Here is a 12549-nt window from a genome sequence, read left to right as displayed (position 1 = left end):
CCATGGAGATGGAATAGATGTGGGGAGGACACGGATACAAAACGCGGGCGTCTATGTACAGAAGCCGTGACAGTGGGAGAGACAGTGGCCACCATTGAGGCTTGGCCCGTGTTGGGGGAGTGGCGTGGGAGGGCGGGGCCACAGTTTGGAGGGGGCGTGGCTACACCGGAAGGGGGAGGGGCTGGACAGCCGAGCGTCATCACGTGGGCGGGGCGACGTCACTCAGACGTCACTTGATTGGTGACGACAACCTGGAGCGCGTTTGGGCTCCCACGACGGCCGCGAGCAGCAGAATCAAGTCTCCCAAACTTTAAGATATTTTTGTTTTTTCAACGCAAGGTAATAACTTATATTTATTAAGGAAAACATAAAGCTGTTATATAGACCAAAATTACAAGGACAGTGGTACCTCGGTATACGCCGTAAATTCGTCCCCGAAGCTAGGAGGACTTGTACCGAAAATGACGAATACCAAACGAATTTTCCCGTGAGAAATAAAGGGAAATAATCCTTTCCAGAGTATAAGAAATTATATTTAATATGGCATATTATACATTAATGAGGGTGTATAAAATAATTTAGACACTACATAAATTAAAATAAATGCGTAAATAAATTAAAATAAATTTAAATAAAAATATAATTTAACGTCACTTTATCTTGCTGAGAGGAGTGAAAATCGCAAAAAAACACGTGAAAATTCATACTCTTTGGTTCTATGCGGTAAAGTCACGTTGGTAAAAAATAAAACAACAAAAATCACGACGTTTCGGCCACAACACAAGCGGCCTTCATCAGGTGAAGGGACCAGGCTGTCTCGAGGACAGCGCTGGAGTGAACCACAGCTCGCGGTCTGAGCTTGGCTGTGTTTCACTCCAGCGCTGTCCTCGAGACAGCCTGGTCCCTAAGCTGTGTCTGCGGCAGCAGTTACATTGGGGAAACTAAGCGACATGTCTCGGACCGTGTTCGTGAGCATAAGGCAATACTTCTGTCGTGGCTGATAATTATTTTAATGTGGCTGGCTCACGCGAAATTAATTTCTCTAAGACGATGGTACTTTCCAATATCAACAAAGATTCGTTCGTGAAGCCATACATATATACAGGCACAATTTCAACCGAGACAATGCGTACAAAGACAGCAATCATTGGAAAGATGTCATCAACCACTTTGGCTCATGACTTGATTTTTTTGTTACCTTACCCCAGGGCACATATACCCCGCCCACTTCGTTCTGACACCAGGAGATTTTGTTGGCACTGCATGTTCCATGCATTCACCGCCACAGCGCTTTTGCCACGCCCACTTTTTAGAAACCTTTCAAAACGGTTGCCTTCGGTGACCTCCCCCTCTTTCCTCCTGAAGACGATCAATTGTGTTCTGATCGAAACGTCGTGGTTTTCATTTTTATTTTAAAAAATTCTTCTGATTCACTTTAATCTTGATTTGAAGCTTTCGTGACTGCAGGAATCCATTTGGTTCTTTCGGTAAAGCCATCTGAAGAGGATTGCTTGTGTGGCGATCGAAACGTCGTGATCTATTATTTTTTCTACCTACGTGACTTTACCGAAAGAACCAAAGAATATTAGAATCTTTATTTATCCTGGATAAAATCCGAGGAGCTATGAAGCTCTTTTTCACAGATGTCCAGTAGGGGCGGGTCAGAAAGTTACAAGAACACGCAGTGCAAATTATAGGAGAGATGAGAAAGTCACTAAAAAGATATCATTTCAAAATAAACATTTTTTTTCATGAAACATATAGCAATGATATAGACCGCAATTTTATATATGTAGGAGGTCTGTGCTTTGCCAGTAGAAAGGGAAATGGGAGACATTTAGTTTCATAGAGACTCATGGAATTAATCCATCAGTGTATAGCTTGTTCGTGTTATCGGCACGATGAGGTTTTTCTATGGATTGCCTCGTTTCATCCCAACACGAAGCGAATCGCACATTAATGGAATTTTCTCAAACATCCCAATGCAGCAGCACCATCCTGATAAAAAGTCAGTGATGCAGTGAGATGAAATGAGACACATACAAGAGATAGACATGTAGGGATATGATATGAGATGCAGACAAAAATAAGTCGTGAAATTAGATAAACTAGATACAAATAAGATTTAGAACATACATATGAGTTGTAGACAAGATACGTAGAATGAATGAGATAAATAGGCAATAAATAAATGAAAAGGGAGTTGACAAAACATATAAACAGGAGGTACATTTTTCTTCCTGTGGTTGTCCCACCTGATGACGATTGCTTGTGTTGCAATTGAAACGTCGTGATCTATTCTTTTTCTACCTAGGTGACTTCACCGAAAGAACCAAAGAATAAGAGATACCTATTTAGCGATATGAGAGGAGTAGATAAGGGAGAGAAATGTCATGAACTTGCGGAATGTATGCAAGTAGGAAATAAAGGTTATCATCAGACATGATAAATCCACTGGTGGATGAAGGTCTGATAAGCCTTTACTATCCCCCTAAAGTCATTCGAAGCAACAATCCATCTAGTCTCTACAAACGAGCTGATTTGATTGCTCCATTTCCACGGATATCCTCCTCTTGGGTGTATTTAATGTTCACCCAGAAGTGAAAATGTTACACCACAGTTCGGAGTTTGGCAGCAAGTCGTGTGTGATGTGGTAGAGTGTGGCGACTCCCACCTCTATCAATACGTCTCATTAGGGGGAAAGAGCAGATAGACTACTCTATAGAGATCCCTCTCGTGGAGGCCCTTTCACCATAAGCTGTATGAGCAAGCAATTGCAGGGCTGTGCTTGCTTACAATTGAAGAGACTGGGTGCAACAATTGCTCAGCACCATTTGAGCACTTATTTGGCCAATTTAATGGCATAACCCGTTAATAGGCCCTGATTAATTGAAATCATCAAAGTGTCTTTTCACAAACTCACAAACTTCCATGTGTGGCCATGAGCAAGTGCCGTCAAATCCAAATTTCTCTGGCCAGGACCAGTCTCTCCATGAGGCAACCTCTCTCGACTCACAAAGCGGGTCCTATTTTATCAACCCTAGGTGAATGCTGGGCTGAGTTAACCTCATATTGATTATAAATTGAAACTGATTTAGAGGTAGGCCTTCTGCTGTATCACTCAGAGTAATGAGAGGTTAGGAAGCTACTATCGAAACTGTCACTGTACTTATTGATCTTGCTCTTACTGCAACACTCTCTCTTGACCAGATGGCGACTAATCTCCTCAACAATCGTTATGCGGTTTTGGAAAAACTGGATGAAGGAACATTTGGCCAGGTGTTCAGATGCTGGGACCACAGGAACCACAAGCAGATGGCCCTCAAGATGATTGACATCACATCAAGGTGAGATAGACCAAGTAATGATGTGCTTGACAATCTTCACTGACAAGTTTTCCTGTAAGAGAAACTCACGTGTGCCTACCTAGACAAGACGCAATACGTTTTCCGTTTTAATGATGATGCAATTTCCAACATTCTCATAAGTGTTTGTATTTCTTCACGCAGCATCACGGAAGCACAAGCATATCGCGAGGCTCTCTTCCTCAAAGTGCTGAGACACAACAGCATCATCCGGCTCGAGGAAGACTTCGTCGTGGGAGATTACCATTATCTCGTGTTGGACTACATCAGGTAACAACACAAAGTCCATTACAACCGTGGCACTTGCAGGATGTATACAAATATAAGCTTGGCAGCTGATTGATCCACATCAGTACTCAATCCTTAGCTGTGCTACACTGCATTGTTAACAAGTAGCTGCATTAACCATTTCATAGCTGGTTTGCCAATTCTCGGGACCCAGTCATGCCCAGTGGTAAAAACTCTGCAGTCAGCACGTATTCAAGTAATTGTTACCCGTCGAATGCCTCACCTCACCCTCAGTGTTCCAGTACTTGCCGTGCATGTGTGGATGAGCTGGTGACTTTGTGCTTCATGCTGTTTAACCATGTTGCACTGTGTTCATTTTCTGTGATCAGCATGGGCAGCCTCGTTAACGTGGTGAACTCGAAGGGAGCATTTACTCTGTCCTGCGTCAAGAGATACGCCCGGTCCCTGATGGAAGTGCTGGCCTTCCTGAAGAAGAATGGCGTAGTCCATGGGGACCTCAAGCTGGTAAGGGTTTATCATTACATTTCTTTTAGAGGAATTAAGCAGGTCTAAGGGACGCTGCCATGGTGTCATGGATCGCACACTAGACTTTAAACCCAGAGGAAATGTGTTAAATTGATCCTCCGGATTGGCAATTATAACAGTGGACGGGTTCTCAAATCCCACCCACCCAACACCTCTGCACACCCATGAGTATAAATAGGTAGGTCACAGTTAATCATGTCACGAGTGGCGGGGTGAAGTGTGGGTACTTCCCCTTCTTTCGAGACATTTGACACTGGGTAACAGGAGCCCAATTATAAGCGTCTTGTTTTCATGAATAACTTCATTGCAAGATTTCATATTGGATCATTTTTACGAGAGTTATTGATCCCCCTGCCTCCCTCTCCATTACAAACGGACATAGATCATGCATGAACACTTATAACGTTAGATGGACAGTGCAAAAATGAACGCCATTTTCCATGACCCTCGTCTGGTTAAATAAAATATATATTAAAAAATGCTTGCATCCTTATATTTCTTTCAGGAAAACATCTTGGTGAAATATCACCACACGGCAGCCATCCGATTGGCCGACTTCGGAGGAAGTTTTTTTGAAAATGAACCCCGTAAGTTACACTTTATATACATTTATACATACCGTAGCATTTCTAAATCTTCCTACCGATCCTGTTATATGGAATAATAATGTTTTGCTTTCTATAGCATCTTTCATGCAAATTGCGTGAACGATGCTAATGTTAAATGAACATATGTGATATTACAAGAGCTTAACACAGTGCTGCCCGTGCATGGTAGCTCCACACGAGGTATGATTACAACGCGTTGCGATCTCCGTTTCACAACAGAGCATTGGGAATGTCCACTGCCGTTTAAAATCACGTCCTTTCACACATCGTGCAGGACAGGGCGAGAGCACATTGGAGATTCTTGCAGTAAAACTGTGACTCCGATCGTCCACTTAACCCTTTAGAGCTGGTCCATTTATCCTTGGGACCTAGTAATGCCCACCTATGGCGGGATCTGATATATCAAGCGACTGAATGTACGTTTTTTTTGTTGCCAATAATGAAACCGAGAAAGTTGACGGAATTCATTTAAAAAGTGTCTGTGCTGCAGAGTGACATAGACTTAAAAGTTGCTCAGCTATGAAAGACCTGTATTCTTATTTCTCTCCAGCCGACCATTCATTTGGGACGGCCGGATACCAGGCTCCAGAGGTCTTGCTGGCCCAGCCGTTCGGAACAGCAGTTGACATGTGGGCTGCTGGCTACATACTTGCCGAGATCTCTGTTGCGAGGCGACTGCTGCCAATAACCAGCACGATTCAGGAGGTCGCTGGGATCACAAAGGTAAGATTCATTTCCTAATTCAATTGATTTAACTATTTTATTACGGAAAGTGTTTCACGTTTGAATTGGTTGTTGCGGTTCTGTGTTGGCTCAGGCGGTTGAGCAATTGGCTCGCGATCGCAAGGTCGTGAGTTTACATCTGATTTGGGGGGGGGGGTTTCAGCCCCTCCAGTGTCGATAAAATGAGTGCCACTTAGTTGGGGAAGTCGACATTGGTTGACACAGACGTAGATTCGCCGTTGCCATAGAGGAATGCAGAATTTTACCACTGACTCTGGGCGCAGCCAGGCTACGATCACTGCTGCCTCAGTGATCGTTTTACTTTGAGTTAACTTAAAATTTGAAACAGCTTGGTTCTACGTGACTTCAAGTGTTTACTCAATTACGAATAATTTATACTCTTTGTTTTTTTTCGGTAAAGTCACGTAAGTAAAATAAAATAAATAAAAACTAAATGAAATCACGACGTTTCGGAGGCAACACAAGCTTCCGTCTTCAGGTGGAACAGTCACTTGATACAGCTATTTTGCTGTGACTGTTCCACCTGAAGATGGAAGCTTGTGTTGCCTCTGAAACGTCGTGATTTAATTTCGTTGTTTTTATTTATTTTATTTTACCTACGTGACTTTACCGAAAAAACCAAAGAGTATGAATCCTTGCAGTCACGGAAGCTTCAAATCTAGAATTACGAATAATTTAATCAATAGGATACAAACCATGCATGTAAATACGTAAAGAAAAACTCAACTTTCCAATGAAGTAAGAGCAAATGTGACTTTTATTTTCAGATTGTGGGAAGACCACCCTTAATGATGCTGCACGCTGCACCAGACGGTCCTCGGTATTTCAGTGAGTAATGCAAATTTTATTTTTAATATGCGATTAGGTGTTATAACACCACTCGTCTGGCTGCACAATGACGTGAAAGTTGGGTTGTTTCCCCACGTCCTTCACAGCCTTCATTGTACATCACAGCCTTGTGCACATGAATAATATTCTAATGCATGACATCATTTGCGATTGTACCCACTGCAGACTTCTTTGGGCAACTGACCAAGGAATGTCTGCAGGAGACCCCTCAGTGTTGCCCGCTCAAGGAGTTTCTGAAAACGAGAGACCCATTGTTCCTGGACTTCATCAGCTCCATCCTACGGTGAGTGTCCCACTCTTTGAGTTTCCCTCAACTTTAACAAATTCAAGTCAGTTTCTATATCATAAGGAAATACGCATCCCTTTGCAAAGTATAGCAAGTCTGCATCTCTCTGCAGAAGAAACTAGGTAAAGAATGAAAGGACAATGCAGTACTCTAGTTCGTCATTTAACGCGCTATTAGATGCGTTTATGAAAAGTGTTGCATTAAGAAAAAATGCATTTAGTGAGGAATGACCGTTTACACATTACAGAGATAACAAATAAAAACCATGCACATTTGCACTATAAAATTAGCCTACAGTCATCCCATGGCGAGAAAAAGAACTGTGATGAGGGTATGCCAACGTGTACTATATCATTATATGATTCCACGCAGAACCCCAGAATTCCTATACTGCTCAGCCACGCAGCCGAAGAAAGTAATTTGTCATGAACCACTCAGAAAACCCGTTCCCAAATGGAAGCAATGTATTTTAGCAATATTGCGTTGTGTAAGCACACTTTGAGCGAGGACTTACCATACCTAACTTCACATACCTGCAAACCCTTACTTTGTCAAGTGGATATCAGTTTATTGTATCACTATAATGTGTAATGTGGGTATGTATATTTTGCTGATCTTCTCATCGGTACTTGTCTCTTTGTTTTCAGCTGGAACCCAGATGACCGTCTAACTCCGGAAAGTGCTCTCAAGCACCCATGGATGAGTGCAGCTCCAGCTCCACCACCTGGATTTCACCAAGCACCAGCAAGCAAGATCAACTCCCATCTGGCTCCGTCAACCAAGACCTTCCAGATTCTGAACCCCACCAACTTCACTTCCAAGACAAAGGACCCCTACAAATTATGCTGGCTGGATTCGGACCCCAACGACGTCTCCATCCCGGCTCCAGCACCTTGCCACCTTCCCTCAATTCCACAAATCACTTCTCCTAGACAAATTCCAGTCGCATCATTTTGCAGCAGCTCTTCCAGAGTGGAAATATCCATTTTGGCCACTAAGGTGTCCACTGCCATTTCCCTTCCACCTCCAGCCGCCGTTCCAGTCCCCTTCATTCAGCCAAGGACTGACGCCTTCCTGGCTTCTGTCTCTTCCGGGTCATTCATCGAAACCAATTTGGAATGGGAGATTCCTACAGCCACCAGCTCAACATCCACCATAAAACGCAGCATTCAGGTGGAAGATTTGAACACTGCTGTGTCTTCGACAGCATCAATTGCTGACCCCCTCCCAGAGTCGGAGACCAGAATTAATTTGGACATCAAGCCTCTGGATGTTGAGGAATTTCCTATTTCAATTGAGGCAGTCGATGAGACGACCCAAAATGGAGCCGAGACGAGCATGTGCTCCATATTGTCTCTGCCTATAAACGCAGACGACACTGTTAACCCTCTCCTGGAGTCCGAGAGCACGGTTAAGGCAGACTCTAAGCCTCACGATTCTGAACAAATGAAAGCCATGGTACAGAGTGACATGGACAGTGCAGAAACAATTATTGAGGTCCCCAAATCCCAATCACCAACCATCCGCAAGAGATTGCATCGGTTCGGACGCGCTCTTGTTAAGTTGGTCTGTTGTTGTGGGGGAAGTGGTGAGGGGGATTAAATGTTTTAATATTGTAAAATATATGGGCAGCCTTCGACTTATAAACAGGTTTCATTCCTGGGACCTGTTCATAAGTCGAACGGTTTATAAGTCGGTCGCCAAAAATGTATTATATTTAAATGCACATAACTCATTGCTATAAATTGTGTTACCGTTTTAAAAAGGGAAACATTGTTAAACTCATAGGACATATTGTACATTTGCATTTTATACTGTAATAAATACTATATTATACATAACATACCAAATAAATGTTGGTAAATAGAAAGAAAAATCAGTTTTAACTTCACTTGCCTTGATTCCCGATGACGCTGGCGTGCTTGTCGGAAGGCGCATAACGATCCCAACAATTTCACACACACGAGGGGGCATGTAAGCGCACTCACACAAAAACACACGACAACGATCTCCCGTATAGCCTGCCTTCACAGCGATTATGAAGGCCGCCTTTGACTCCCCAGTAGCGATCTTTACACACATCGCACCAGGTACTCATTTGAGGCCGAGTTGACCTAGGGGAGGCCCAGTACCCATTCAGATTATCGTCACTGATGTTGGTTGTGAGTGGGAATTGTTGTATATATTATGATTTTAAAAAATGTAAATATTAAATATAAAAAAATGAACATTTATGTAAAATGTGTTAATATTTGTAATTAAGTGTGATTAAACTTGATTTGAAGCTTTCGTGACTGCAGGAATTACTCTTTGGTTATTTCGGTAAAGCCACATAGAAAGAAAATAAATAAAATAATAGAATACGACGTTTCGATTGCAACACAAGCAACCGCCATCAGGTAGAACTAAATTTGAGAGAGAGACAAACCCACAGACACGGAGACACACAGACACACAAGCAGAGAGAGACAACACAGAGACACAGAGACCCAATGCCTCTATGTCGTGGCCTTAAATAGAGAAAGAAGAGGTGGGGGGGGGGGGGGGGCAGAGAGAGATGTGGGTCTGCTTGAGCAGAGAAATTAGCATGTCAATGAGAGAGCTGTGTGGAAATCCACCCCGAAGCGGCCTGGGGAGAGAAAGAGCGAATGGACCCTATGAGAGCCTGGTACATTTGAGAGAGAAATAGGAAGTTTGAGAAGACAAATTTAGTAAAATTAGGAAGTGTTATGCAATCCAACGCAGAGAGTCGGCTAACACACAGTTAAAGCATAGCCTGGTTGATTACGTCTCCAAAGATTGCTAAATTAGAAGTTGTGTGAAATTTGACATTGACACACACACAGAGAAGACAAACTTACATCCTCTCCGTAGAGGTGGTTCAAACTTGATTTGAAGCTTTCGTTACTGCAGGAATTACTCTTTGGCTCTTTCGGTAAAGCCACGTAGAAAGAAAATAAATTTCATAAATAATTTTCTTTCTACGTGGCTTTACCGAAAGAACCAAAGAGTAAGTGTGATCAACTAAATATGCGTGTTAAGTGTAATTAAGAATGTGTGTGCACATTTTTTTCATGATTAATGTGTGTGATTATGTTTGTGTGTTATCTCGTTGCCTACGGGTATTTATCACCAATCCCTTTACTATCAATGATTCGGCTTTAACATGTATGATTCTCGCTTTAACATTTATGATTCTTGCTTTAACAATTATACGTGCAATTATGTCAGGTCTCAGGATTCAGATCTCAACGCACGATACATTTCTTCCCACATCACCATCCCACATGGTCCAATCCTGCTACCTTCTATCTCACTCCTGCACATCAACCGATGTCATTTCTGCATCTCCACCGTGGTCAATTTTGGACACGTTCGCTTCTTAGGCTGCCATTCCATCACCAACATCATGCATAAGCCAAATGTAAGCTATATTCACAATTCAATTACAGGAATGTGTTGTGCTAATTAAATGAACATACGTGATATCACCTGAGCTCAGTGATGCATGTGCATGGTAGCTCCACGTGAGGTAAGGAAATTATTACAACTTCTTGTGATCTCTCTCACAATTCCCATTGGGAATTTCTACTTTATACAGTGAAACCAACTCCGAGAGTGCACTTAACGCTTCGAGCTGGTCCATTTCGTCTTAAGACCTGGCAATGCCCTCTTGTGGCCGATCCTGATATTTCACGTGGATGTAGTGTTTTTCGTGTGGGCCACACATTGTCTTCTGCCATCTAAAAACACTAGAGAGAGGGACAGAGTGAGATTAATCGGAATAGAACAGAACACAGCAAGATACACACTCAGAGAGGGTGAGACAACGCACTGAGGCACAACACGAGAGAAGACACGTAACTTAAGGAAGGTGAGAGACAGAGGGGAAAAGTAACAGGTGAGTCAGAGGGAGAGACGGGGTGAGAAAAAGACAGGAAAACTAAGAAATGTATATGAGCAAGAGACAAAAAGAGTGAGAGGTAAACAGAGGGAAGATAGAAAGAGACAAGGATTCTGTTCATGCCATGAGTTTATTTTACAGGTGTAAAGAAAGTACAGGGGACGAGCAGTCACAGGGGGTAATGACAGGGAAATTAGCAAAGGATGAGACTAGGGGGTAAGGGACAGGCACGGGAATGATCTAGGGTCTACGAGAAGGATCGAGAGCCAGCGAGAGGGTTCAAGAGTAGGTGCATGGCCAAGGGTCAAGGGATGGCCATGCTGAGGATGAAAGGGGTCGAGAGGAGAGGCTCGGGGCTGCTGCTGGAGTCAGGGTCTTCGCTGTCAAGTGAACGTGTCTTCAATAAAGAACCATCAAAAGGCAGTCTCCTGGAGTTGTTACACAAGCAAGGTGGTTTAATGGACCTTGGGGTTGGATGCTGCGTTCGAGACACCAGGGTGGCTCACATGTATGGGTTTCCTCCCATACGTAACGACTCATTAATTGGACGATAACACCTTCATATACAGGGGACTGCAGAGCTTGGGGGGGGATTTCCCACTGGCTGACCAGCTGGCTGATTTGCCCAGTTGTGGTTCCTCGCATCTCCGAGTAGTTCTCTCTTCAGGAGTGAGCTATTAAGATAGTACTATTCAATTAGATCCTCGAGTTTAGGGAGTTAATATAATCAGCCTGGTCACTAATGGCTGCGCAAAAAATAAACATTAAATGTGCGTTTCACTTAATCTATTTTAATTGAACAGACATTTAAACAATATTACCGACAAGCAATTAATACTTTTTTTAGGTAATAACGCGGTATCCCTTGTATGGATAAAACATTTTTCGATTTGTGTTTATATCACTGTTAAATGAAAATATAGAGCTTATGTGCACCTGTATCTAACTTTAGATCTGAAGCTTTCGTGACTGCAAGGATTCACTCGTTGTTTTTTTCGGTAAAGTCACATAGGTAAAATAAAATACATGAAAACTAAATTAAATCACGTTTCGGAGGCAACACAAGCTTCCGTCTTCAGGTGGAACAGTCACTTGATACAGCTATTTTGCTGTGACTGTTCCACGTGAAGACGGAAGCTTGCGTTGCCTCCGAAACGTGATTTAATTTAGTTGTTTTCATTTATTTTATTTTGCCGACGTGACTTTACCGAAAAAAAACAAAGAGTATGTATCTAACTTGTCATATTACAGTTGCACTGTTTTTATTCACGTCTGGTTCGCGTACCAAAGTCATATACCTCGATCGTTATTTGTGCAATATTCCTTAAGGATCCTGTACTTATTCTCTGCAATATTGACGTCTTTGTTGTTGTTGTTGCTGTGCTTGCACACTGCTGTATGGATCTCCCTTGTAAAATAGCCAGGAAACTGGCTAAACGGGATCATACTCTTTGGTTCTATTCGGTAAAGTCACGTGACTTTACCGAATAGAACCAAAGAGTATGGATCCTTGCAGTCACGAAAGCTTCAAATCTAGAATAAACGGGATCATCCTTATTCGAGGAAATTCCGAGCCAATTCTGACATCTTCCACAGCTATTCTCTGACACAACATAGTACACTGCTCTCTGTGAGAGTACATTCATTTCATGACGTGATAAAGATAAAAGTGGCATATAACTGGTATGAAAAACAAAACTCTATTATTGACAAGTAAACGCATCTTTTTCTCTGTCGGTCTTTGATCCATCTATTCCTATTTGTCTGTCGCCTCCCCGTGCCTCTTTGCGCACTTTGATCTCACATTGGATAAATAAATGCAGTTATCTACGTCATGTAGAAATGTAAGGAGTTGGGCAGTTCGCAATTAATGTGGTGACCTTGGTTCACATCAGAGGCAAGCGGTTATCTGAACTGGTCTTTGGGAACCCTTTCTAAATCTGCATTGACCAGCGAGGTGAAGTATAGTGATCTAGGGCCGACATAGCGTGGGGAGGTCTTCATATAACAGTGGATTTC

At 42.6% G+C, this 12549-nt stretch overlaps 1 protein-coding gene across 1 annotated transcript; it reads left to right on the top strand.

Moving 5' to 3' along the window:
• The first annotated feature begins 256 nt into the window (after positions 1-256).
• Positions 257-9148, top strand: LOC142915495 (uncharacterized). The gene is made up of 9 exons (XM_076061254.1): positions 257-339; positions 3211-3347; positions 3510-3635; positions 3983-4118; positions 4645-4726; positions 5298-5470; positions 6259-6319; positions 6506-6623; positions 7274-9148. Exons 2-9 carry the CDS (start codon positions 3211-3213, stop codon positions 8226-8228), a joined length of 1788 nt encoding a protein of 595 aa, XP_075917369.1. The 5' UTR covers positions 257-339; the 3' UTR covers positions 8229-9148.
• Positions 9149-12549: the final 3401 nt, after the last annotated feature.

The sequence above is a fragment of the Petromyzon marinus genome, chromosome 5 (assembly GCF_048934315.1).
Source record: "Petromyzon marinus isolate PM22_M1 ecotype Great Lakes invasive population chromosome 5, UKy_Petmar_22M1.pri1.0, whole genome shotgun sequence".
Classification (NCBI taxonomy): domain Eukaryota; kingdom Metazoa; phylum Chordata; class Hyperoartia; order Petromyzontiformes; family Petromyzontidae; genus Petromyzon; species Petromyzon marinus.
This window is presented reverse-complemented; position numbering and strand designations above follow the sequence as displayed.